Source organism: Mustela lutreola, chromosome 8 (genome assembly GCF_030435805.1).
Source record: "Mustela lutreola isolate mMusLut2 chromosome 8, mMusLut2.pri, whole genome shotgun sequence".
NCBI lineage: Eukaryota > Metazoa > Chordata > Mammalia > Carnivora > Mustelidae > Mustela > Mustela lutreola.
The window spans coordinates 141,620,826-141,646,899 of NC_081297.1; the positions used below are offsets into that span (position 1 = coordinate 141,620,826).

At 55.1% G+C, this 26,074-nt stretch overlaps 1 protein-coding gene across 1 annotated transcript; it reads right to left on the reverse strand.

Moving 5' to 3' along the window:
* Positions 1-470: 470 nt before the first annotated feature.
* Positions 471-26,054, reverse strand: BAIAP2L2 (BAR/IMD domain containing adaptor protein 2 like 2). Its single transcript, XM_059186959.1, has 14 exons — positions 25,120-26,054; positions 23,893-23,968; positions 22,988-23,074; positions 22,460-22,521; positions 12,400-12,471; positions 12,048-12,164; positions 11,110-11,256; positions 5,913-6,065; positions 5,469-5,607; positions 5,088-5,313; positions 2,455-2,577; positions 1,962-2,169; positions 1,331-1,374; positions 471-1,174 (listed from the first exon to the last, which is right to left on the reverse strand). The coding sequence occupies exons 1-14, from the start codon at positions 25,168-25,170 to the stop codon at positions 1,099-1,101; spliced, it is 1,581 nt and encodes a 526-aa protein (XP_059042942.1). The 5' UTR covers positions 25,171-26,054; the 3' UTR covers positions 471-1,098.
* Positions 26,055-26,074: the final 20 nt, after the last annotated feature.

The following is a 26,074-nucleotide window of genomic DNA, read 5'->3' on the forward strand; positions in this document are numbered from 1 at the left end:
CTGCCCTGGAGAGACCCCACCCGCCTACTCACCTCAGTGCCTCGCCTGCCCACACCCCCAGGCCACATTCCAGGAGGGGCTTCTGAGGCTTTGGCTGGATCAGGCTAATCTGGGACTGAGAGGGCAGGAGGGGCCAGAACAAAGGATGCTGTGTCCCTGGCTGCTCGAGGGTGACTTGCTGGTGGTCCCAGACCTTGGCCACTGCCACCCCTCCCCCTCTGGAGAGCCCCCCCCCCCACTTCCTGGGAAACCTGGAGTGTCACAGTCTGGGCCAGAGGTGGGTGGACACAGCCTAAGGGCTTCAGGGCAGACCTCAAGATTTGCTTCAAATGGGCGCTATGTGAGGGGCTGTGCGTGAGCGAGGCGGAGCGAGGTGACCTTCAGGACCTCCTGGACCCCATTCTCCAGCGGGAAGCCTCCAGCCCCATCTCCCACCCCTGTGCCCCAAATCAGACACCACCAGTCCTGCGCACTGTCCTCTTGCTTTATTTCTCACGTTTACAAAAGTTAAACAGGACGACATATGCGGGGTGGGGAAGCAGGTGTACAGGGGATCCTCCCTACTGGGGCAGAGAAGGGGGAGGGGGTTGGGGTGCACGCGGCAGGCCCCCAGGGACAGTCCTGGGGCCCTTGGAGGGGAAGAAATGGTCCTGTCCCCCAGTTCTGCCTGATTTATTTATTTATTTATTTTAAAGATTTTCATTTATTTATTTGACAGACAGAGATCACAAGTAGGCAGAGAGGCAGGCAGAGAGAGAGAGAGAGAGAGAGGAGGAGGAAGCAGGCTCCCCGCTGAGCAGGGAACAGATGCGGGGCTCGATCTCAGGACCCTGGGATCATGACCCGAGCCAAAGGCAGAGGCTTTAACCCACTGAGCCACCCAGGCGCCCCTGCCTGCTTTATTTTGAAGGCCCCGGACCCCAGGCCAGCCCTCTTGGAGCTGCTCAAGCTGCGGGCACGGTTTGGGGCGGGGTAGCCACCCCCGGGATCAGGACCCCGGCGTCTCGGGTCCACTGCTGCTGCTGCTGCCGCCAGCTCTGGGCAGCCCCCGGACGGGTGTGGGGGGACGACCTCAGCCCCCTGCCGGAGGAAGGCGTCTCAGCGGATGAGGGGCGCCGAGCGGTCGTTGGTGACCGTGGGACGCAGCTTTACCGTGGCGAAGGGGTTCGTGCCCCTGTGAGGGGAGAGGTCAAGGTGAAAGAGGCCCAAGTCTTCAGCTGCCCACCCGTGCCTCCTGCCCCCAGTGGCCACATCCACTCACCCCTGCGTCGTCTCTCCCCACAGCCCTCCTCTGAGTCTCGTCCCCCCCAGCTCCCGTCCTAGAACTCACCGAGGGAAGAGCTCTGGAGGCTGCTGCTCCCAGGACATAAGTTTCTGCAGTGGGGGGTGGAGGAAGGGCCAGGTTTAGGGGAGAAGGGGGCCGGGGAGCCCCTGCCTCTGCCGTTCTCCACTCCAGGAAGGCCGAGGACTAGACCCGTGGCCCCGGGCAGCGCCAGGCTTCTGGGAAACAAGACTGGGTGTCCTGAAGCCCAGAGTTCTGTGGGTTCCAGACGTGAGAAGCCTGGGCCAGAGGACCACCCCCCAGGCTCCAGCTGCTTTCCCCACACCCCACTCCTCACCCCGGTCCTGCCCAGTCAGCTCTGGTCCCAGCTTTGACCCAGGATCCTGGTCTTGCCTCTCCTGGGAGGCAGGAAGGGCAGGACTTTCCCTGTCCCAGGGCTCCCAGCAGGATGACGGGGGCTCCAGTCCCTGTCCCCCTCCCTAGACTCAGAAGTCCGTCCCACACCTTCCCTGCAGATGGGTAAACTGAGGCTGGGGTGGGAAGGCCCCTTGCCAGCCAGCCAACCAGTGGCCAAGCAGGGAGGGTTACCTGGTCTCCAGTCTCCCTGCCCATCGGATGAGCCCAGGACTGGGGGGACAGGCTAGGTGTGTCCGGGGCGGGGGGGGGGGGGGGGGCTCACCTTGACATCACTGGCTACCCCTGGGCTGCCCATGCTGCTCCGGCGGCTGTCAGGCAGGGGTGTGGGTGCAGGGCTGGGGGCGCGGCTGGGGATGCGGGTCGGGGTCCGGGAGCGGGACTGGCCGTCCCAGTACTCCGAGGGGGCTGTAGAGTTGCCCGGCCGGTCCAGGAGGTCATCAAGGCTGTGGCTGCCCCGGAGCGGGTAGGATCTGAGTCCAGAAGGGGGAGGCAGGGGAAGGGGGTCAAACGTTAGGCCCCTGCTGCACCCCAACCCATGCTGCTGGCCTCCCGCAGCCTTCTCCATTGTACCCGGGTAAAAGGAGGCCACACATGCTTGAAGTCAGTCCCAAGAGGAGGCAGAGGGATGGATGCAATGACTTTCTCCTGGGGGGGGGGGACCTCCTCTTCCAGGGTACAAAGGAGGCTGCGCCCACTGAGGACAGCCACTCACAGATATCCCCTTGGGGAGTGGGACCACCACCCCTGCCAGGTACCTGGAAGGAAGCTCATTCATAGGGCTCATCGGGTTCATGGAGGTCACCGGGTTCAAGGGGTTAATGGGGCTCACGGGCACCTCCTCCAGGGGCTTCACATAGGCCTCGGGGAACCAGCCGCTCCTGAGGGGGTGCAGGCAGAGGGGCCCATAAACAAAAGGCCCAGAGACAGTGGTCACAGCCGCACTCCCGAGAGCAGCTCCGGAGCCGTGCTGTGTGCCAGGCCTGGCTTGGAGGGCTTTGCCCTGACTAACTCATTTAATCCCTTGAGATCTTTCTCGACATGCAAGCCCATCCACCCAGCCTCCTCTCCTGCCAGGGGCTGGATCGCGGCAACGCGCTTCATTCCCTGCTCGTGGAGCACCCACCCCGTGAGGCCCACAGACAGCCAGGCACAGCTCCTCCGCCCCAGAGGCACCCAGCCCAGTGGACGGACAGATGTGCAAACGGATGACCGTAAGGGTGACTGGGAAGGGGACAGGGCAGGGGCTGAGGACCACAGGAGAATGTACGAGCCCAGAGGAAGGGGCGCCTGAGCCTGAAGCGCCTGACTGCCAGCCCCGTGCCCTTCCGTGCTCTGCCCCCACAGCTGCTCTTGGAGTCTTTGTGTGGCTGGAGGCTCACTACTGCACCTCTAGAGAGCCTGGGGCTGTGGGAGAGGCACTTTGATCAATGTTGCTCAGCTTTTTTTTTTTTTTTTTTTTAAAGATTTTGTTTATTGGGGCACCTGGGTGGCTCAGAGGGTTAAGCCTCTGCCTTCGGCTCAGGTCATGATCCCAGGGTCCTGGGATCGAGTCCCGCATCGGGCTCTCTGCTCAGCAGCGAGCCTGCTTCCTCCTCTCTCTCTCTCTGCCTGCCTATCTGCCTGCTTGTGATCTCTGTCTGTCAAATAAATAAATAAAATCTTTAAAAAAAAAAAAATAAAGATTTTGTTTATTTATTTGACAGAGATCACAAGTAGGCAGAGAGGGAGAGAGGAGGAAGCAGGCTCCCTTCCGAGCAGAGAGCCCGATGTGGGGCTCAATCCCAGGACCCTGAGATCATGACCTGAGCCGAAGGCAGAGGCTTTAACCCACTGAGCCACCCAGACGCCCCATGTTGCTCAGCTTTTTCAGACCCCTGGGACCCCTCAGGTTCTTGCAGAGCCCTTGGGAAAGTGTTCTCCAAAAAGCCCCCAGAGACCCCAAAACGCAATCAACAACGTTCTCACCTAAAGGTAACTGGAAGCAATTTCCACTCAAACTGACGGAATAAAACCATTTCCTTATGTTTTACCTCTGCTCTCACTAGAAAGGGCCTACTGCCAAAATCTGCCGTCTCCTTCTCCGCCCGGTGAGGCACGGACAGAACAGCCATGTGACCGGGGAGGGCGCGGGTCTGGGTGGTTTTACACTCGGGTCCGGGGAAGTCCACTCCACGCCACTTGTGGGGAATTTCAGGGCAGCCTCTACCTTTGTGGGTCCACAAAGCAGGGGTTTTGAGCCCTGCTGTTTGTAGCCATCTCTCCCCGCCAGCCCATGCTTCCGTATTGGTCCAGTAGTCCCCTGCCATCCTCCCTCTGTCCACGCCTCACCCATCCACGACCCTGTGGCCAACCACCCACGGACCACTGGTCCCCAAACCCACCCATCAGCTCTTGTCCACCTGGCTGCCCCCTACCAATTCGCTCACACACCTTTCTAGTCACCCCTTGGTGCACCCCACCTCCATGCACCTGCCCAGCCGCAACCACTCGGCTCATCCCCGCCTACCGACCTGCATCCACCTGCCCACAGAACCAACTCCCAGGCCGGGCCGCCTTCTACCTGCCCGCTGCCCACAGCCCCGCACCGCGCTCCCAACCCTCTACCTGTGCCCCGCCCACTGACCCCCGCCGCCATCCTTGCGATCACCTTCATGGGCACCTGCTGACTCCTCCTTCTAAGCCCTCATTCACCCGTATCATACGCTGCAGCAGGAATGGCAGCCGGCACCACGCAGTCTCCTGCCCATAAGGCCCGTGGGGGTCACTGCGGGCTCCAGCAAGCTCCCACCGCCCCCTTTCTCTTTGGCAGAAGAGTTACCCTTGCACACTCTTTTTTGGCTTTCAACCCCTGCCTTCCGCCAACCTTGCAGTGACCACCGCGTACTTCCCCGCCTCCAGCCTCCCCTCCTGGTGTCAAAGCCAAGCCCAGTTTGCAATCTTGACGGCTCTTCCCTGCCCCTGACTGAAACTCAGCCTGTGAGCTCCCAGCCTGGCCTCTGGCTCTGGCCTGGGGGGAGCCTGCTTCCAAGTCCACCGTCCCTCCAGGGACTCTCAGGGCCCAGGCAGGAAGCTGCTTCTCCCTCCATGTGGGGCACACAGTAAGCGCCCAAGCGGTGGCGCTCCCGCAGTGTTCCTCCAAGTGAGAGAACCTTCCCCTTCCTCCCAAGGGCCTGTATCCGGGCTGGCTGGATGAGGACACCGGAGGGCGGCCGGGGTGGGTGCGGGAAAGGGGAGAATTGTCTGGGTCCCGGGAGTGGAGGTGGCGGACCGAGGGCGACAAGTCACCGTCGGGGCAGGGGAGCCTGCCAGACCTCCGTGGGCGGGGGGGGGGGGGGGGCTCCCTTCCACCACCACCCCCCCGCCCCTACCCCCCGGGGCTCCCACTCACGCGGAAGAGCCCTCCAGCTTGCCGTACAGCCAGCCGTTCTGGGCCTCTGGCACAAGCACCTCCACGACGTCTCCGGCAGAGAAGCGCAGCAGCGTGTGGTTGGCGCCCTCCGAGTGCGAGACGAGGGCGCGGACCCTCCGGGCGCCCCCGCCCCCGCCCCCGCCGCCCGGGCGCTCGCCAAAGGAGTTGGAGCGGGAGCGCTGGTTGCCGCTGGTGTAGAGCGAAGCTGCGGGGTGGGGAGGGGGAGCGCAGTGGGTGGGCGCTCGGGGAGGGGGGGGCGCGGCGCGGCCACCCTCCGTCCCTCTTGCTGCAGCGCCACCTCCGTGCCTCCTCCCAGGCCCCGGGTCCCCGGCCCTCCCTCTGCGCTCCGGGGCCACTCACAGGCGGACGGCGTCCGGGGCAGCGACCGGCGATCGGGCTCCAGCTGCGACGCGGACCTCGCCTCGACGGGCTCGGGGCCGTAGGAGCCCGAGCCGTGCCGGCTGCGGGGGGAGCTGAACTCCGCCAGGGGCCTCGGGGGCTGCGAGGGGAGACGGGCAGGGGAGGGTGGGGCAGGGAGGGCGGCGCCGCGGCTGCGCCCTAGTCCAGCCCCCACGCCCAATCCCGGACGTCTGTGGCGTAGGGGTTCACGGGCCGGCGGCTCAACCACCACGGGGGCGGCCAGATCGCGCCGGGACTGAAAGCCCGGCCCGGGGGCGCCGCGTAGACAGGGAGCCTGGGGGGCAGGAGGCTCCAGGCGGAGGGTCGCAGGCCCCAGGGCGCCGCGGAGGGTGCGGGGACCGGCGGGGGCGCGAACGGCGGCGGCGGGGGCGCCCAGGGCCTCACCATGTCCAGGCGGGTGGGCGTCAGGCGGCCCGAGGGGTAGGGCGGCCCCAGCACGGGGCCCAGTAGGCCCGGGGAGTGGGCGCGCGACGGGCTGCGACTGGCCTCCGACTGCTCCTTCCACAGCAGCACGCGGTTCTGGAGCACGCCCCGGGCCTGGCCGCGTGGGGACACAGGCGTCAGCCGGCTCCCAGCAGCCCCCAGAGTCCTGGGGCCCCAGAAGCGGCATCCTAGACCTGGGAACTCGGGCGCCCCCGCAAGCGGAGGATAACTGGATTTTCCAGCTGGAAGGAGCTAGAGATAGCTTTGGTGTCACTTGGGATTCACCCACTGTCTAACCCTCTCCCTCTTTTGTCGAAGGTCCCTCAGTTTTCCTTGAGGTGTTCCTTGAGGTGCTTCTCCAGCCCCTTCTGTCTGTGTGCTTTGGCCAGCCTCTACCACTGCTTGGTACATCGGTAGGCTTAGAACCCAGGCCTGGCCACTGTGATGGACTCAGGGATGGCACTTGCCCAGAAACTGTGACCAAGGAATCCAATTCCAGTACTTATCCTGGGACAATTGGGAAAAACATTTTCTTGGACCTCATGGGTTTTGCTAAAAATAGAGTGAAGCCAACACAGGAAGCTACAACTAAGAGAGGATGGCAAATTTCCAAAGACCTGAGCTCCTGGATCCAGCTATACCTGAAACCCTTGAACTTTGTAGTAACTCAAGTGTTAAGTACCTTTGCTGCAAAAGCTGGTTTGAGTCATTTCCTGGAAGAGGCCTTTCAAATACAGTTTTCCCAGCCTATTCCTTTTAGCCTACATAAGCGTCCCTAGTGTCCCTGGTACATGGGCATCTAACTCTGTTTGAGTACTTTCAAGGATGGGAAACTCAGCTGTTGACCACACAGTCCATAACAACTTGGGGCTGGGAGGGCTTTAAATGGCAGACCAGCTACATACATGAATCATGTGTTTAAGTTTCTGTATTTGATGATGTTTTGACATCCTGGGCCTTTACCAATCCTGCAGGCATTGTCCCTCCCAGGGCTAGATAATTCCTAGAGATAGTAAGTGAGTCATTCCTGTGACAGCACCTTTCCATGATTCCTCCCTTCTGTCTGGCCCAGCTGGTAAAAATCTCACAGGGATCTCAGGCAGCAAAACAGAAGCCACTCACATCACAGGAGCAACTAGTCCCATTGGTCATTAGTAAGACACCCCCTTGGTTGCCTTGCTTAACTAAAGAACAAAACAGCACAAAGCCAAAACTCCGAAGGTCTTTGTGTGCTGACCACAAAAGCAGTATGCAAGACAACATTAGGTTTTGCATACCATATTTTTTTAAAAGTGTTTTTGTCCAGTTTGAGAACATTCAGTGGAAAGCGCCTGCCAGGGTTCTAGGGTGTTCTGGGGGTAAAGGCCACAGCACCAAGCCCCAGCCTGGACAGCATCCAACTTCCCTGTCTTCCCTTGGCCCTGCCTCCAGGAGGTTTCACCTGTCATTGGGAAGAAACACTGTGCAGGCTTTCAAAACCACAAGGAGACCACGGGAGAAGTTTTAAAAACATTTATGGAGCGGAAGAGTCATTCTAAGTATGCTACATACCCCATAGTCTAGAAAAGACTAATAAATTTGACTAAATAAAAAATTTTTTCAACACGGCAAAACCTACAGTAAGCAATGTCAATTGATAAATGACAAACAGGAAATATTTGCAACTCATCACCAAGAAAGGGGTAATTTCAGTAATATATAAAGAGCTCCTAGAAATGAATAAGAAAAAATGGAGGAAAATAAGATGACATGTCCTAGTAAAGGACATCCAATGGCTTGGAACCATGAAAAGATCTGTCTCGCTTATAAGAAAAGTATAAAATAAAACCACAAGGAGATGCCAGTTTTACCTTGCTGACTAGCAAAGATTGAAAAGTTTGCTTTCACACTGTTGTCAAGGAGAAGGGAATCTCTTACATGGCCGGCAGAAGGGTAAACTGGGACAACCAATGCCTAAATTCTTGGAGTTGCCAATTCTGTTCCTAGGAATTTATCCTGAAGCTAGGCTTGCACAAGTCCAATAAACCTGGAGAAGCTGAGGGTGAGGTGGGCGGAGGTATGTTATTGACAAGACGCGGACTCAGCCGGGACTGGGTATGAGAGAGCGACCCCTTGCTGAGCCCAGCCCTCATCCTTCTTTAAATCTTGCTCCAAATCTTGTGCATTCTGTTTATAGATAAAGTGATGGGTAAATATTTATGCTTGACTGTCTTAGGAGTTTGATCTTGCGTGTCCTAAAGTCCAGCTGGGTCAACACAATACCTGTTCCCCCCACCGCCTCATACCTAGGGGAAGCCTGGATCATTCAGTCCACAGCCCTCTCCAGAGGGGGGGATCACTTAGCAGGAGGCAGCCAGGGGAGGAGTCAACACTCCCCTTAATATTAGAGTTAACTGTCCAGGACACAAGTAGAAAGGAGCTTCCCCCCAAAGAAGGTACTTAAATAGCCAGGAAGTACCAGAAAATATATTCAGCATCACGAGCCATCAGGGAAATGCAAATCAAAACCATAATAAGATACCACTTGACATCCACTAGCATGGCTAGAATCAAGATGACCGATAATAACAAGTTTTGGCAAGGATGCGGAGCCACTGGAAAGCTCATAGGCTGCCAGTGGGGCCGTGAAATGGTGCAGCCACTTTGGAAAACAGTCTGGAAGTTCCTTAAATATTTAAACACAGAGCTACCCGATTCTCAGCAAGCCAATTCCCCTATAGCCATGAGGAATGAAAACATGTCCACACAGAAACTTCTGCATCTATCCACTGTAGCATTATTTATAACAGGCACAAAGTAGAAACAACCCAGATGTCCATCCACCAATGAATGGATGAATAAAATGAGATGTCTCCAGACAACGGAATAGCATCTGGTAGCAACAAGGAATGAAGGATGGATATGTGCCCCAACACGAAGAATCTTGCTCCCGGCAATGCATCGTGGGAGAAGCCCGTCACAAAGGACCACACATTGTATGATTCCATTCATATGAAACGCCCAGAAGAGGGACATCTCCAGAGACAGAATGTAGATCGTGGTGGCCTGGACTGGAGTGGGGGTTGTGGGGGGACAGGGGAGGGTTGGGGAATGATCATTAAGGGGTCTGGGGTGTTTAGGGGGAATGCAAGTGTTCTAAACTTGATTGTAGTGATGGGTGCCCAAGTCTGTGAATACACGAGGCTCCACTCAGTTGTACGCTTTACACGGAGGGACTGGACGCCCTGTGAATTACACAGCAGCAGAACTGTTTCAAAGAACAGGCAGTTCTCCCTGGAGCATCAGTCCCTGGGAGAGAGGAGGGGCTGGAGGAGAAGGCTGAGCCCTGAGCCGGGGGCTGGCTGTGGTGGGGACCGCGGGAGGATGTCAGCCGAGCCGAGATCATATGAATGGAATCATACAGTGTGTGTTGGGGGGGTGTGGAAAGAGCTCAAACTGCAGAACAAGGACAAATGAAACAGACGTGGCGAGGGAGGAGGTCATAGATGCGGAGTTCTAGAAGGAGAAGGAATGATGGCAGAGAGAATAGTTAAAGAAACAGAAGAGGAAACAGCTCCCCGGCCTGAAGAAAGACCTGAGCCCACAGAGTGGGGAACACCCGAAGGCACTCATGTAGGGGACACCCAGACAGATTGCTGAGTCCCCAGGACTCTAAGAAAATCTCCAAGCATCCAGAGAAAGAGGCAGTAACTTAAGATGGAAACAAGACAGACCAGCACCCGATTTCACACACACAACATAGAACACCAGAAAACGGGAAACGTCCTCTTGGATCCCAGGGAAAAAAGCCCACAGCTCTGGAGCTCTTCAACCCACCGACATGCCGCTCAGCACTCGGGGTCAAAGTGAGACTTGCATGTATGTGTGGGTTCGGGAGGCACGTCTGCAGAAAACATTCAGTTCATCAAGACAGAAACCTCAAAACAGCGGGAAAGGAAGAGTGAAAACGGTAGTATCAGCACGTGTTTAGTGAACCATCAGTACGAGTGGCCGTGCACCGGGCATTGGGACTATACATGGTCTAAGTGCAGTTTCTCAAGATAGAAGGATCATGCTGCAAAGAAAGGACTCATGAGAGTCTAGACCTGAAAGTCCTGAAGTTTTTTGGCAAAATCAAGAGCTGGGGGTCAGGAAGGATAAGGGGAGGAGTAAGGCCACGTATTAGAGTGCCACGGAGGGCAGGAAAATCCTTCCCCAGGCCTCATCTTAAGAGGTGGGGGAACCACCATGGACAGAGTAGCACTGGGGGGTGTCAATATATTTTAGAAAACACAAGAGATGACTCGATGTTATCATGAGGGTCACGAGGTGAGGTCATCATGAAGAGTGATTAAAAGACAGTAGGAGGGGCGCCTGGGTGGCTCAGTGGGTTAAAGCCTCTGCCTTCGGCTCAGGTCATGATCCCAGGGTCCTGGGATCCAGCCCCACGTCGGGCCCTCTGCTCTGCAGGGAGCCTGCTTCCTCCCCTCTCTCTCTCTGCCTGCCTCTCTGCCTACTTGTGATCTCTGTCTGTCAAATAAATAAATCAAATTAGAAAAAAATAATAAAAAAAGTGTTCACAGAAGAGAAAGGAGGGTGATTTTAATCTCAGACAAAGTGAAATGAAAGGCATCAGGCCGGGTTATGAGATGTTAAATACATTAATGGCGACATTTACAGAGAAGGTATGATAGCTGTAAACCCAACAGCACCAAACAACATGGTAGTTAAATACAGAAAGCAAAATGCACTGGAAAGCCAACAGGAAATGAGTGAATCTGATTGGTCTAGCAGATGGAACAGAGCAATAGCACAGAGGATTTAAACAATAAGATAAAAGCAAAAAGGCCATAACTAGATCTATGAATTGATGAATTTGCAAATGGCGAGTCTATGCAAGCAGGAATGAAAAAAGAAATGGTTCGCACATGAGTGAATAAAGGCATGAATTAGTGAATGTGAGAATAAAAATAAAATAAAAATCATGAAGGAATAAATGAAGAAATTTGTATCTGATGATACAGATAAACACAGAAACAGCCGAAGAGATAGGGAGAGTAAACAATGAATACCCACAGAGAGGAAACACAGAAGGAAACTGGTGAAGCTAGGGAAGTCAGCTCCCAGAGCGCCCAGGCCCTAGGACGGCTCCACCAGCTGTCCCCCAGCCCCAGCTCACCCGGCCAAAAAACTGCAAGAAGGTGTTGGAAAGCAGCAGGTGCTTCTCGGCCAGGAAACGATAGCGCCGCTTCTCTTCCAGTTCAGCTGCCCGCTGACTCTCAGACACGAAGGCTTGCATCTGTGCGTGTAGCCGGTTCACACTCTCCTGTGGGAGAAGCGGGTTCGGGCTGGGGGCAGCGAGTGGATGCTTCATCCCACCGTCCAAGAGTACCCGCCGTCTGAAGCCTCCTGTCCTTCCTGAACCAGCCGAGTCTCCTCCTGGAGGCCCTCCCGGCAGCACCCAGCTCCTCGGAGCTCCCAGGCCCACCTCTCACGGGCATCGTCATCCTCCGGACCCTGAGCTCTGTGTCTGCCCAGCCGGGCCCTTCTCACAGGCAGGGCTGGTGTCTGAGCCGTCCCTCTGCCCCCAGCCCACAAGCGCGGAGAGGGGCCCAGGGGGGTTAGTTTAAGGAAATGTGGACAAGTTGATCGAAGTCCCTACTTGGGAGAGGAGGTTCTGAACAGGAGGGACAAGAGCTTAGTAAAGGAGATGGAAGTCTTGGAGACCAAGGCCGGGGATGGGGTCCTGAGCTTGGGAGGAGGACTGGCCCTCGCCAGGGGAAGGGGAGCGCGGCGGGGGCAGGAGGGAGCAGAGGAGGGCGTGGCTGCTGGGGAACTAGCTACGGAGATCAGGAGCAGCATGGCTGACCGCCTTAGGTTTTCTCCGAGAAGTAGGAGAGCCGGGCAGTGACCGTGCGAGGATCAGCGCTGAGGTGGGCCTGAGGGCCGGGGGTGCCCCCCCACCCGGGGCCGGCTGACCTCCCTCGCTATGCTCACCACAGAGCATGGGGTAGGAGGCCCTCCTGGAATTGGGCCGGCGCTGGGCGAGGGAGCTCAGGACATTGTCAAGGGGTCCCCCCCAGAGCCTGGCTTCCCCCCCCCCCCCAGCCCTTGCACCTTCATCTCCCGCACATTCTTGTCCCTCTTGCGTTCCATGCGCCACAGCTCAGACATGTACTTCTCCAGGTTGGTGGCTCGGTGGTGGTACTCCCTCTCGTAGTGCTGGCGGCTGTCCTTGGGGAGGGTGGAGAGAGGAGGGAGACCCCCATGTCAAAGAGCTCAAGACTCCGGGTCCACTGGTCAGAACACTGGACAGGGCCCCGGGGAGCTCAGCTGGAAACACAAACAGCCTGGCGCCAGTCAGTGCCCAGCACGGGGCTTGGTGTGCTCATCCACCAAATGGGGAGAGGCTGTCTTGCCTGTGCTGGGCTGAGGGGGGGGGGGGGGTCAAGGTGGTGGCCATACTTACTTTGATGAACTGCATGTCCAGCTTGGTATTCTTCTCCATGTGCTGTAGCAGATCTCCGTGGAATGTCTGCACCTGTGTGGAGTGCAGGGTGGGGGTGATCAGGGTGGTCCTAATCATTCCCAGGCCTCGGCCTCCCTCGTGCTGCCGAGTCTAATACAGCCCACTGTGTTCCTAACACACCAGGCACCTGCCCAATTGTCGGAGAAAATGGACATGAGTCAAGGACGTGGTTGGAGGCAAGATTAAATGGTTTGATATGCAAACAGGTCGTGCAGTAGACGGCTGGCCACACACCCTCCATAAAGGTATCAGAGTCTTCTGGGTCTTAGTCCCAGTCTGTGCTTTGATGATGCCATTCCTGCCACCTAGAATTTCCTACCAGACCTCAAATACCAGCTTCCGTGCCCCCTCTACAGGAACTCTCCCTGACTTCACCAGCAGAATCCACTGTGCTCCCATTTTGATTCTGGAATGTATATATATTTGTTTGTTTACTTTTCGTTCCTCTAGCCACAGGACAGAATCTCTTGCTGGGCCCCTGGTCATAGGCCACAGGACAGAATCTCTTGCTGGGCCCCCGGTCATAGCCTCTCAAGCTGCTATGGACATGAACTTCATCTGACCCTTCTCTGTGTCCCCAGCACCATGGGCAGGGCCCTGACCCAGTGAAAGTGCTCACAGCTGTTGAGGTCTTAGCTGAGGGTTGGCTGGTTTCCACGATAGGTGAGACGGAGGAGGCTGACCATTTGGGTGACCGGAAAGCCGGGGAAGGCTGCTGGACTCAGGTTCAGAAGAGTTATGGCCTCAGAATTCTGGTTCTGCCTCCAATTTGCTCTAAACTTTGGACAAGTTGCTGCCCCCGTCTGGGCCTCAGTTTCCCCATCTCTAACAGGAAGGTCTTGGCTAGATGCTCTTGAAGGTCCAGCCTTTTAAGCCCAAAGAGCTTTGATTCTGTGAGCCTTGGTGCTCCCCTGGCACCTTCCTCTGGACGCCCCCCATCAGCATTCCTTGGGTCACTGTGTGTTGTGGGGACATCAGATCTAAACCCTTCAGCTACACACTTTGCCCTTGGGTTCACAGGGAGCAGAAAGGAGTGTCCCCCATCCTGCAGGGGACCTCACCTCCTTTGTCTGTACCCTCTTTGCCCTCCCCACAGAACCAGCGGGGGATGCTGCCAGGTTTGCTGCCACAGGGGTCCCCACTGTGCTGGAGGCAGGGGTTCTGTGCCTTGGGGTACAGCGTTGTCCAGCAGAATGCTGGTAATCTTCTGGTATTCAGGGAAAACCAATCAATTATAAAAGTTGCCAATTTTACATTTTTCTCCCGTAATTGTTTCAGAAACCCTGGTTACCACTGGTCTGTAGGGGAGCTTGCTTGTGGCCCCCTCAGGACTGGCCATGCCTTGAACCCTGAGCCATGGCTGCTAGGGTGTGTGTGTGTGTGTGTGTGTGTGTGTGTGTGTAAGGGGATTGGTGTTAGGAATGGTGCCAAGACCCCATATCTGTCCTTGTCTACTGGGTCCCACACCTGCAGGACCTTCCAGGGCAGCCCCCAGGGCACCTCACTTGCTCCTCCTCTGGCCCTGCTTCCCACTGAAAAGGCAGTCCAAGGTTTCTGCTTAGACACCAAACATGTGTTCCTGAAAATCCCCATAGCCTGCAAAATTGCCCAAAATGAACAACAGGGCTTATGGGAGATACAGGGTTGGAGCTGACCCGCAGAAGTCAGGCAACTTTGTAACCAGAGCACTCATAAAGATGCTGAGTGGTACCTGGAGACGAACTTGAACCACACTGAAGGCTACGGAAAATATCTAAAATGCACAAAACCCACAGAACGGATGCACCAACTCCATCTGGATTCCTGGAGAGCTGGTGTGCGGAGACAATGCTGGGGGGACATGGGGCTGCCACAAAGGTGGGCAAGGGAGGTAGTACAGCCTGACCCCAGCTGAGAGCCCTGGGCGGCTGGGAGCGTTCTTCCCAGAGAGGCCTGGGAGCACGAGCTCTTTTAAAATGTTCTTAAGGGGTGCCTGGCTGGCTCAGTCCTTAAGCATCTGCCTTTGGCTTGGGTCGTGATCCAGCGGTCCTGGGATCCAGCCCCACACTGGGCTCCCTGTTCAGCGGGGAGCCTGCTTCTCCATCTCCCACTCCTGCTTATATTCCCTCTCTCACTCTCTCTCTCTCTCCTGCCAAATAAATAAATAAAATCTCTTTTTTAAAAGGTTCTTAAAATACAGATTAAAGGGCTCATGCTATCAGTGCAGCAGACAGGCTGGGGACTTTTCCCTTCTTCCTAATTCTGGTTGCCCTATTCATCCCACTCTTGCCTAGGAGACCTGGCTTATGAGCAAGCCACCTTCCATGACTCAGATGTCACTCCTTCTGCTTCCAGCTGGGTATAAACGGAGTCACCCCATAGATGTGTGTGTTAGAATGAGGCTGCTGGGCTGTAGTCACCCCGTAGATGTGTGTGTTAGAATGAGGCTGCTGGGCTATAATTCTTCCCATTGCTATGGCTTGGTTACGATCACCAATTAGATGAGACCCAGGCAATAGCGGGTCAATGGAAAGTATTCATTAACTTCCAGAAGAATATCTATTAAGGGGTTGATAATTGATGTGAACTTGAGCTCTTGCTTTGGGGGAACCATAGGACTATCTATTAACAGGTGGCTTCTGAAACAAGGAAGTCACCAACCCCAGGCAGACTGAGGAATTCCCAGCAGGTCAGAACAGAGACTGCTCTCCCCTGCACCCCCTCTCCCAGCATATACTTCATTAGCAGGTCCTGTGAGCCCCTCAGTACAGAAGCTGAGAGCAGACCCAGACCCACTGTGGAAAACACACACTGTGAGCTCTATGTTTTGAGTTATTCCAGTAATTCGCAAGAAATCCTTTTGCCATCTATACAGGAAACTTCCCCCCAACTCCCAACCCAGAAGAATTGTCCCTGTGAGCTGACCCACTCCTGTCTTCCAGTTTACTCTTGAACCCCTTCCGGTCAGGCTGTGCCCCACCACTCCAATTAGAAAGTTCTAGTTGAAAATCACTGACACTCCACATCACAAAGTCAACTCACAGGACTCCTCTGACAAGTCCTGTGGTCATCATTTGGCACAGTTGAACATTTCCTCCCCCTGAAACACCTTCCTCCCTTGGCTTCCAGCCTACCACCCTCTCCCGGTTTTCCTTGCACTCCCCCTCCCCCATCCACCCCACCTCTTCTCTGTCATTTGCCGATTCTCCCTCATCTCTTGATTATAGATTAATCTCCTCTCTGATCATAGATTAATGCAATCCCTCCCTCATCTCTTGATCCCCCACGGCCTCTTTCTTTCCCCTCCTACACCCACTCCCTCTATGAGCTCATCCGTCCATATGCTCAGGACTCCCAGACAAACAACCCAGCCTAGACCTTGACCCCAAACTCCAGCCTCATGTACATACAACTGATACTCACCTTTCCAGATGGTTTTCTAATAAGCCTCTCAAACTGACCATGTCTAAAACGAAATCCCTGATCTCTCCCCTCCACCTGAACCGTTCCACACTTAGTAGTTCCCACCTCAGATAAAAGCAACTACACCTTTCCAGTTGATCAGGACAATATGCTGGAGTTAGTTTGACTTTCCCTTATCTTTTGCAACTGACATCCACTCCATCAGAAAATCTTACTGGCTTTACATTAAGTCTGATTTCTTCTCAACACCACCACTTCTGCCACTTTCCCAAGCCATCTCAACTCTCCCTCTAAATTAGTCTTCCTGCTTCTGCTTTTGCCCTCCACTGCTGATATTATATTATTAGTAAAGGAGCCAGAGCGACAGGTCAAACAATGAACAACTGGAGGATGAAATGTAAAATTTCCAATTATAATAGCTAAAAAAGCCATATTATCTAGGTACAAATCCATCAAAAGATGTGCAAGACTGCTACCCTGAAAATGAGAAACAAATAAATGGAGAGGTATACCATGTTCATGGATCAGAAGACTCAATATTATTAAGATGACCATGAATTTATAATTTTTTTTTGAAGTAGGCTCCACTCCTAATGTGGGGCTTAAACTCATAACCCTGAGATCGAGAGATGCATGCTCTACACTCAGCCAGATGCCCCTATCATGGCCATTAAATTATAGATTAATGCAATCCCTGTCAAAATTCCAGCAGGTTTTCTTAAAGGGATTGGCAAACTGATTCTAAATATGGAAATGCAAAGGATCTTGACTATGCAAAACAATTTTGAGAAAGATGAACAAAATTCTTAGACTAGCTGATTGTTTTAAAAGATTTTATTTATTTAATTATCAGAGAGTGAGAGAGTGAGTGCACAAGCAAGGAGAAAAACAGGCAGAGGGAGAAACAGTCTTCCTGCTGAGCAAGGAGCCCAATGGGGGACTTGAACCCAGGACCCTGGGATCATGACCTGAGCAGAAGGCAAATGCTCAACCCCTAGTCAAACACCCCTAGACTGTTTGATTTTAAGACTCACTATAAAGCAATAGCAATTAATACAGTTGTGGTATTGGTGTAAGAATAGACAAATATATCAGTGGAACAGGGTAGAGAGCTCAGAAATAGATCCACACATAAAACAACAAATCAAATTTTGACAAAGACATCAAGTTAGTTCAATGGGGAAAGTGAAGTCTTTTTGAAGTGGTGCTGGAACAACTGAATATCTATACAGGGGGAAAGAACCCCCAATTCTATCTCACTTCATACACAAAAGCAAATTTAAGATAGATCATAGAAATAAATGTGAACTCCAGAACTTAGAGCTTCTATAAGAAAATTTAGAGTATCTTTGCCGTGGTAGTGGGCAAAGATTTCTTAACTAGGATACAAACACTTTTTAAAATTGTCAAAGTAGGGACGCCTGGTGGCTCAATCGGTTGGGGGTCTGCCTTCCACTCAGATCATGATCCCAGGGTCCTGGGATCGAGTCCCACTTCGGGCTCCTTGCTTAGTTGGGAGGCTGCTTCCCTCTTTGCTTGCCTCTTCTTTGCCTGCTGCTTTCCCCTGCTTGTGCATTCTCTCTCTCTCTCTCTGCCAAATAAATAAATAAAACCTTAAAAGAAAATAAAATAAAAACGCCAAATTAGCAGAGGTAGTGTTTGCTGTTGTATAGCATTAGTCCCATGAATTGTAAGGTAGTTTACAGAGTTAAAACAGATTCTGCCTTTTGTAAAATGAAAACAATAAAATAGACAAATTGGGCTTCCTAAAAATGTAAAAGTTCTGCTCATCAAAGACACTATTTAGAAAATGAACAGATAAGCAATAGGTTGGGGGAAAAAAATCCTGCACCGTGCATATATCTGATAAAGGACTCATATCTTGACAGTATAAGAAACTCCTATAAGTCAACAATAAATATAATGGGCAATAAATATGAATGGGCAAAGTGCTAATGTCCAATAAGCCCATTAAAAGTCTTTGATCATTGCCATACGCAAAATGAAACCACAATGAGGTACTTTCTGCACCTCAGAGAATGGCTAAAACAACAAAGATGGACAACATAGAACGTCGGCAAGTGTGTCAAGCAGCAGCAGCTTGCACAGATCGCTAGCGGGGCTGCGGCTAGCACGACGACTTTGGAGAGCCCTTTGTGGTTTCCTATAAAGCCAATATATGTCACCCCATGTCCCACAAATTCCGCTCCCGAGTATTTACCCAAGAGGAATGAAGACAAACACCCACAAAAGACTTGTATAAGAATGTTCACAGCCGCCCTAGTCATAGTAATCCCAAACTGGAAAGAACCCAAATGACCACTAGCAGAAAAAGAGATAAATTGTGGTAGCTTCCTTCGGTGGCATAGAAAGCAATCAAACAGGACAACGCGCCACTATCCGTGACAGCACGAAGCCATCTTACAGACATCATGCGGGGGGAAGGAGAAGGTTGTGGAAGAAAACATATGTACAATTCCTGTCACGTGAAGTCCTAGAACAGGAAACATGAATCTCCATTTTGACAGAAATCCGACAGTGGGTTGCCAAAGAGGAGGAAAACTCATTTTTAATGAAAAGAAAGACGCGAGAGTGAACGTTAATGGGGAGAGTGTTTGGGGGGAGGGGGTGATGAAAATCGTCTAACATTAGTTAGTGGGAATGGGTTCAAAGCTCTGTGACTACATTAAAAACTTCTGAATTGTATACTTAAAAGGGGTGAATTTCAGGTTGATATTATATATTTAATATATAATAAATATATATGAGATTATATTTTTATATATTATTTTATATAGAGATATACCCATGATAGGAGTTCTATTATGGGCTCTATTCTTGGTCCAGGTATTAAATCATAACATCTGGGGGCGCCTAGGTGGCTCAGTGGTTTGGGCTGCTGCCTTCGGCTCGGGTCATGATCTCAGGGTCCTGGGATCGAGCCCCGCATCGGGCTCCCTGCTCCACGGGAAGCCTGCTTCCCTCTCTCTCTCTCTCTCTATCTCTGCCTGCCTCTCTGCCTACTTGTGATCTCTGTCTGTCAAATAAATAAATAAAATCTTTTTAAAAATAAATAAATAAATAAATAATAACATCTGGAAGTGTTTGGGGGGAAGAAATGAGGAAAAAAGTAAACATAGCCAAGAGGAAGGGACAGATGTTGAAGATAAGTTGCGGAGATCTAACATACAGATAATAGGAATTGCTGAAGAAGAAATGCAAAGACAGAGAACAAAAACATTCTAAAAACTGTGATTCAAGATAATATTCCTGAAATTTAAAAGAAAAAAATATTTAAAACTACTTATTGCTAAAGTACACCATGGGACTGGTAATATGGACCCAGATGGTAATATGGACAGACATGTCAACACCAAGACATGTCTAGAAAAAATACTGGACTGAAGAAAAAGAAAAGAAGAAAAAATCCTGGGCATCTAGGCTGAGAAAGCAAGTAGATTTATGATGGGAAAAATAGATCATCAGACTTTTCGTTAGCAACGTTCAACATGCTATGTCAGAAGCTGACCGGAATGTCCACATGCTTTAATTCTCTGTATCCTCGAGAATCAGGGTTCCTTTTTTTTTTTTTTTTTAAATTTTTAAAGGATTTACTTATTTGAGACATAGACATAGAGAGAGAGAGAGAGCATGAGCAGGGGGAGAGGCAGAGGCAGAAGGAGACCCCCTGCTGAGCCACTTACAGTAAGTGCGAGGAAAACACTACAGCCAATGGGTCACCTTCAAAGGACGACAGGGAGCGTGTTCATGACCTTAAAAGCTAATGAGTGAGGAGAGTGACTAAACCTTGATTCTGCTTCTCCCACACAAAACGTGCCACTGGCAGCAAAGAGTACACAAGGAAGAGCGCCTCCGTATAGAAATATCCCAGTTAATGGGTAAGAGCATCAGAAGAGCCATGAGCTCCCGCCGTGGGGATGGGTCTGGACACACTGAGCCTCCGGGGTCGTTAATATCACGTGGCTGCAGACGCGACGTGGCTCCCGATGGAAGAGCCCAGAGCCCTCTGCGGTCTTGCCAGAGGGATGGAAGAGCCTGGGTCTGACCCAGCCCCTGCGTCCAGAGGACAGAGGAACAAGATGAACTACCCCGGGAATGCGAGACTGGGAGTTTCCAGATGGCAGGAAAACCAGTCCTAGGGCCCCAGGATCTTCAACAGACAAGTCATAAGGGAAAGAAGGGGATCTATTGATTAGGAAACTCAAAGGCATATTTGGAAAAAAGAGACGGCACACAACCAAACTCCAGCGTCTAGGGATGTATGCCCGAGTGGTCAGCTACAAAGGAGCACGAGGGAGGGTCGGATCTGTGGTCACTTTTGGAGGGAGGTGGGGAGGAGGGGCTGTGATTTTGACAGAGGCACAGGGAGGGGCTCCCAGGGAGGCGGGCACAGTTCCTGACCTGGATGGCGGTTTGCCTTAAAATGATTCTTTAAGCTCTAATTTGCTCAACGAGATGTTCTCTGTGTTTTCATTTACAATTAAGAAAAGTCAGATCCTGTCGCTCTTCGGCTGTGCACACTCAGAATGGCCAGAGGCAGGTCAAGGCCACACCACAGGGCTCTCGTCATAGCCGAGTGTCCCCTCACACACACGTCCGCTAGCCTTTCCGAGCTGTTACCTCCGCCCAGAACGCCCTTCCCACACGCGTCTCCCTGGCTAACACCCTCCCCTCCTCCAGGCCTCTCTCAGTGTCCCCTTCCTAGGGCAGTTTCCTGGAATATTGGTCAAAAACTGCAGCCCTCCAACACTTGCTAGGAGCCTTCCCTGCTTTGTTGTCCTCCGGAGCACGTTTCATGTCTAACTTGTCATGTATATACTCAGTTGTTAGTCTTGGGTTTTGTCTGGCCCCTCTCTTGGGGAGGGCGAGGGTTTTGTCTGCTGTGTCCCCCGTGCCTGCCATAGCGCCCAGCACCCGGCGGTGCAGAGCTGTCGAATGAATGAGCCCACGGGCCTGGCAGCGTCGGTGGTGCTGGGTCCCATCCGGCTCTGGCCGAGGGCCCTGCCCAGGTGTCTCAGCCAAGACGCAGGTGCCCAGAGAGGGCAGCTCTCCTTACAGAGACAGCCTGGGTGACACTTGTCCTCATCCAGCCCAGGTGTCCCACGAGAGACACAGAGAGCCATCAAATCCAAGGATGGGAAGCCACAGGCGGCCAGCACGAGCTGTGCTCCTGATTCCCCTCCTGAGCCCTGGGCCGGGGCATAGCTGAGCCCGAAGCCTGCAGGTGTCCCAGAGATGGGCCCCAAACCAGGCTTTTATCCTGGGCAGATGGATACACGTTTTTCTGCTCCTGCAACTGTTCCCCATTTCGACAGGGTAGCCAAACTGCTGAGTATTTTCTGGTGTCCCCCAAAGCGCACCTTGACTCCCAAGGGTTCCCCACACACACGGTTGAGAGCCGCGTGCTGTCACAGTGAGCTGACATTTCTTCCCGAGCTTTCCAAGGCCTGTCACCACCAGGCCCTCACTGGCTCCATCCCAGCTTGCCATCCTTGGCTCCCTCCTGAGCCCCACGCGCCCTGGGGACGCCCTCTCCTCTCCTCCCCGCGTGGCCAGCCCCCACTCTCTTTTCAAAGCTTGTTCTTTCCATCCAGAGCGGGTGAAGCCCTGCTCGGGACCAGGCCCTGCCCCAGCCCTTGCAAGGCTCCCAGTCTTGGGAGGGATAGAGACAGGCTAACAGGTCCTGCTGCCAGCCGTCACCGTGAAGATGGGCGGAGGGCGGCTAGTTTTGTGAATCCCCTCGCAAGAGTCCTGCCGGTAGTTATGATCGTCTCCGTTGTACAGACGGATAAGTCCAAGAACAGAGAGGCTTGTTCAAGGTCACCGGTCAGGGGCAGGTGGTGCTGGGCTGAGAAGCCAGGTACTGGGGCTGCAGAGCTTGGGTTCTTAACCACCGCGCGCTAAGAATGCACAGAGGCATCCGTTAGGGTCTGGAAGAAGCTACAAGCTTGTCCAGGGGTCAAGGGAGGCCCGTAAAGCGCTGGCTGGCAAGACTGGGGCTGCTTCTAGTCTGAGCATGAAGCCTGCCCAGCGGTGGGAACACCAGGCTGTGTCTGCACAGGGCCGCTCTTTGCGGACTGGGGGTGTCACGGGGAGGCTGCTGGGTCGGCAGAGCCTGGCATCCCTCACTGAGGAGACTGGGTTTAGTTCTGTGGGGTTTTCTTATGGGTGTGACAAGGTCAGGTGCTGCTCCCTGGGAGCGTGGAGGGAGGGGCTGGAGGGCCAGAGAGGAGCAGGGCCTGGCTGTGTGCACCTGGGCCCTTTCTCTCTCTAGCTCCTGCACTCGTTCCGGAACTGGGGGCAAGGGACTCCATCTGAGTCTCAGTTTCCCAGTCTGTAGAATGGAGATAGAAGTGGCGGCTGCCTCGTGGGGTTGTTGGAGGCGGGAACAAGCTGTGGCAGGTGTACATGCCCCGCACAGCCTGGGCCTGGCAGGTGCCTGGGACACTTGTGCCTGTGTGTCACTAGGGGCCGCAGGGAGCCCTCCCTGAGAAAGGCTGTGGGGGGCTGGGCCCGCGTCTTCCTTGGAACAGGCCCACTCCCCTGTATGATGATGCCTTAGGGCCGCGCTACTCACCACCACCTCCAGGTCGGAGTTCAAGTGCCGCTGCGTGTCTGACATCTGCACCAGGATCTCCCCTGGAGGCACGGAGAGCAGCCTTCAGTGGGGGCGGCCCTTGCCACCCCCCCTCCCCTGACAGAAGCTGCCGCAGGGGCTCCCTGAGATGGCATTTGGAGGCCGAAGTCCAAGGATTTCCCATATGGCTCTGGGAGGATGGCCATGCTTGTCCCCGCACCGGAACAGCCCCCCAGGGAGTGGCGGGGAGGGGCTTGGGCTCCAGAACAGGAGTCCAGGCCCTGGGCTCGCCCTGGGCCACCAGGCCTGTGGTTTGGGGGGATTTCCGCGACGGGTAAGAACCCAAAAGGAACCCTGTCTGGGATCCCCAGCTGGGGGGCCCGGCTGGCCCTGGGCCTGAGGGGGAGCACCAGGGAGATGAAGGACCTGGGCAGCAGGAGGCGGCCCCGGGCGGCCCCAGGGCTGTGAGGAGAGCCCCTCCAGGCCCAAGCAACAGTGGGCGCTCTAGTGGAAGGGGGAGCGCCTTACCCAGAATCTGCGAGGTAGAGCTCTGCAGGGCCTGCTCCCCGATCTTCTGGATGGCGTTGAAGTACACCTCAGCCGCCTGGGACAGAGCTGCGTGGGGACAAGCGGTGCCTGTAGCCCCGGCCCCTCCTCCATCTGCCCCTGCCCTCTGGAGACCCCTCCTGGCAGGCGAGGGTGTGTGGAGGGGACAGGGGGGTGCAGAGGCATCTGGGAAGGGGGGTGTCCTGGGTGGGGTGTGTGGATGCTAGGTGTTGGCCAGGGGAGGAAGCAGGCGTGGAGTGGGGCCCAGGGCAGTGTGTGTCCATCACGGGTGGGGGGGCGCAGGCGTCCGTGTGTACCCACGGAAGGGTGTGGGCAGGTGTGGTGTGGTGCACAGGTGTAAGGGCGTCGGGGGGAGGGCGGGCTGGAGGAGCTGGGGTGGGGGGAAACAGGCTTTGACTCCAAAGTCCTGAAAGGCAGGGAGGGCTTGGGTGGCCCCCGGCTCTGGGTGTGTCCCTGGCTTATCCTTGGCACAGAGAGTTGCAAGCCCTGGCAGGGTGATTAGCCTTGGTGGAGCCGGGGTTGCTGGGAGATGGGGGAGGGGCGGCTGTCGGCGTGTGGGTGCGGGCACCAGACAGAGTGAGGACACAGAGCTGCGGCGTAAAGCCAGGTTCGCCGAGGTGGACCTGGGTGCAGTAGTGGGCTCACAGGGCACATCAGGGTGGCGTACAGAGGTGTGTGCAGTTGGCGCTGTGGAGGCTGCCAGGACCAGGCACTGCGTCTCTGGGAGCACCTAGGGGGATTCTGGGCAGCAGGCAGAGGTGGGCGTGGGGTGTGTATGGGTGAAGGTGTGGGTAGGAACGTGGAGGGACCAGGTGCGCAGGGACAGCGCAAGCGTAGGGGCTGGGGGCCCGGGGCCGGACACTTACCATGGAAGGCCCGCAGGTAGTTGTTCCCGAGGTACACCAGGTTCTCCAGGGCAGGGTTAAACTGGTCCGTGATGCTCTGGAGCCCCAGGCCACCGGGAAGGAGGGGGAGGATGGGGAGAGGGAGAGGGAGAAAGGTGGATGGGCGGAGGCAAGTCACCGGGCCTCAGGAGCAGGGAGCCTCCCCCCCCAGCCCCAGAGAGGAGCCTGACCCTAGGGGCGTCTGCACAGAAGCATGGAGTCAGCCCAGATCCTGACTCTGCAACAGGGTCCTCAAGGTCATTTCTCCGAATCCCTGTTCCATGCCAGCTCCTGCTCACATGCTTGCCCAGGCGGGAACCTGCTCCCAAGACCATGCATCTAGAAGGCTCTCCTCCTCCCACCGGGAGGAAACTTGTGGACTGTGGCTGCCCCTGGCCGGATGTGCCCCAACCCGGCATTGGGTCCAGGCCTTACCAGGCTGGACACATGGGCATCCGACGGTCACCTCAGGGGGCAAGGACAGATCTTGCCCTCATCAAAGAAGAGCCCGTTGGCGGCAAGGCTGTGGCAGGGTCACAGGCCACCTCAGGCTACAACCAGTTGGAGAGTACCCTCAGGGTACAGAGGGCCTGGGGCAATGACTTAGACTGGGATCTTTGTTCAAACCGCTGGAAGCCTCTCTGGGAAGTTCAGAGACCTTGAACAGATTCTTTAACCGTGCTGGCCTTGGCCTTCTCATCTACACTTTGGGGTGATTATTTTCTATCCTACAGGCAGGGTGCGTGAGGCTTACATGGGAAAGGGTCCTGTACACAGGAGGTGCTCAATAAAAGTCTATAGGGACAGCGGCAACCCCTCAGGAGTGAGGTAGAAAATTTGAATAAGGGGCTCAGAAGGGAGAGAAAGAGAGAGAGAGGACGCCCCAGTCCTAGGCCAGGTGGCTTGCTGGGCTCCCCCATCGCTCCCCCTGCTAGTCACCCTGGGCCTCATCCTGCCTTGGTCTAGCATCTAGGCAGGCTGTCTCAGTGGGCCTGTCGCTCACTGGGTGACTGTGGACAAGCCACGTCCGGGCTAGGTGGCTCACTGCCCCCCAGGGATCCCCACCCTTGAGCCCACAACCCCGCCTGGCCTGGGCCTTCCTTTCCAGAACATGTTGCAGTTGTGTTAACCCTCTGTCCTCCAAAGCCGGTCCAACCTTCGAGCCCCAGGAAGGGGTGCTCGGACCTGGGGCCCGGGCCACATGCTCACCTTGTAGATAGCCATGGTGGACCTGTAGAACTGGTCCATCTCTGGGGCCATAGAGTGGGCTGCAAGTCAGGTGCCCGGCAGGAGACTGGAGGCGTTGGCAGGGCCGGGAGCGGGGTGAGGGGTCGGTCCCCTCCAGTGCCCACTGCTTTGGGGGAGCGAAGAAAGCTGCGCAGTGGGACCTGAAGACCGAGGCCCTGCCGCAGGTGGTGGCGGCTGGGGAGGAGGTGGCAGCTTAATTATTCACCAGCCAGGGATGTCAGAATGCGATCTGGGGCGTAACCAGACCCGGGGGAAGGCATCCTGTGACGCGGGCAGGTTCGTGTGACCTGTCCTTCAATTATTTACCCCTCGGAACCGTGGGACGGTGGGCACGCGTGGATGCAGGCCACTGTCTCAGGTCACCTCCTACCTCCGGGTCTAGCTTCCCCTGGGCCAGCAGGACCCCTGCCCTCCCATCTGCCCACATTGGGCATTGCCCAAATTATAGGGCCAGAGCTGCTGGGGGCCCTCCCCTGGGACCCTCCCTGACAGGTCCAGCGCTGGAGGCTGAATGTACCACTGGGCATCATGGCTCTCTGGTCTTCTGTCTGCCTAAGCCCCTCACGCCGCACCTCGAGGGCCGGGGCTCCACCATCAGCCGCTGCCTGCCCACCTCCGCTCATGCTGGCAGCAGGAGCCCTAGAGCCACACAGACCTGGGACAAAGCTTGGCCTCGCTCACAGGCTGTGTGACTATGCCCAAGCCCCCTACCCTCTCTGGGTCTCATCTCCTGCTCCAGCAAACAGAGCTCGCCCTCACCTACCATCGTGGGCAAGTGGGCTTGGCAGCTGCCTCTGAACAGCTTCACTTTTGGCCTGACCGGATTCGGGGAGGCCTGGGGAAGAAAAGTGGTGCCCCCCCCCCACCTACTGGGGGAGTCACGGAAACAGAGCACTCATCCAAAGGGGCAGAGGAC

Bases quoted from the DNA above. Each gene is read 5' to 3' on its own strand.
- BAIAP2L2 (XM_059186959.1), bottom strand. From the start codon at position 25,170: ATGGCCCCAGAGATGGACCAGTTCTACAGGTCCACCATGGCTATCTAC. The intron at 6,066-11,109 runs GTGAGCTGGGGC...CCACGCGGCCAG, and splicing joins TCTTGCAGTTTTTTGGCCGG to GCCCGGGGCGTGCTCCAGAA. The intron at 2,170-2,454 runs GTACCTGGCAGG...TTCTGGACTCAG, and splicing joins ATGAATGAGCTTCCTTCCAG to ATCCTACCCGCTCCGGGGCA.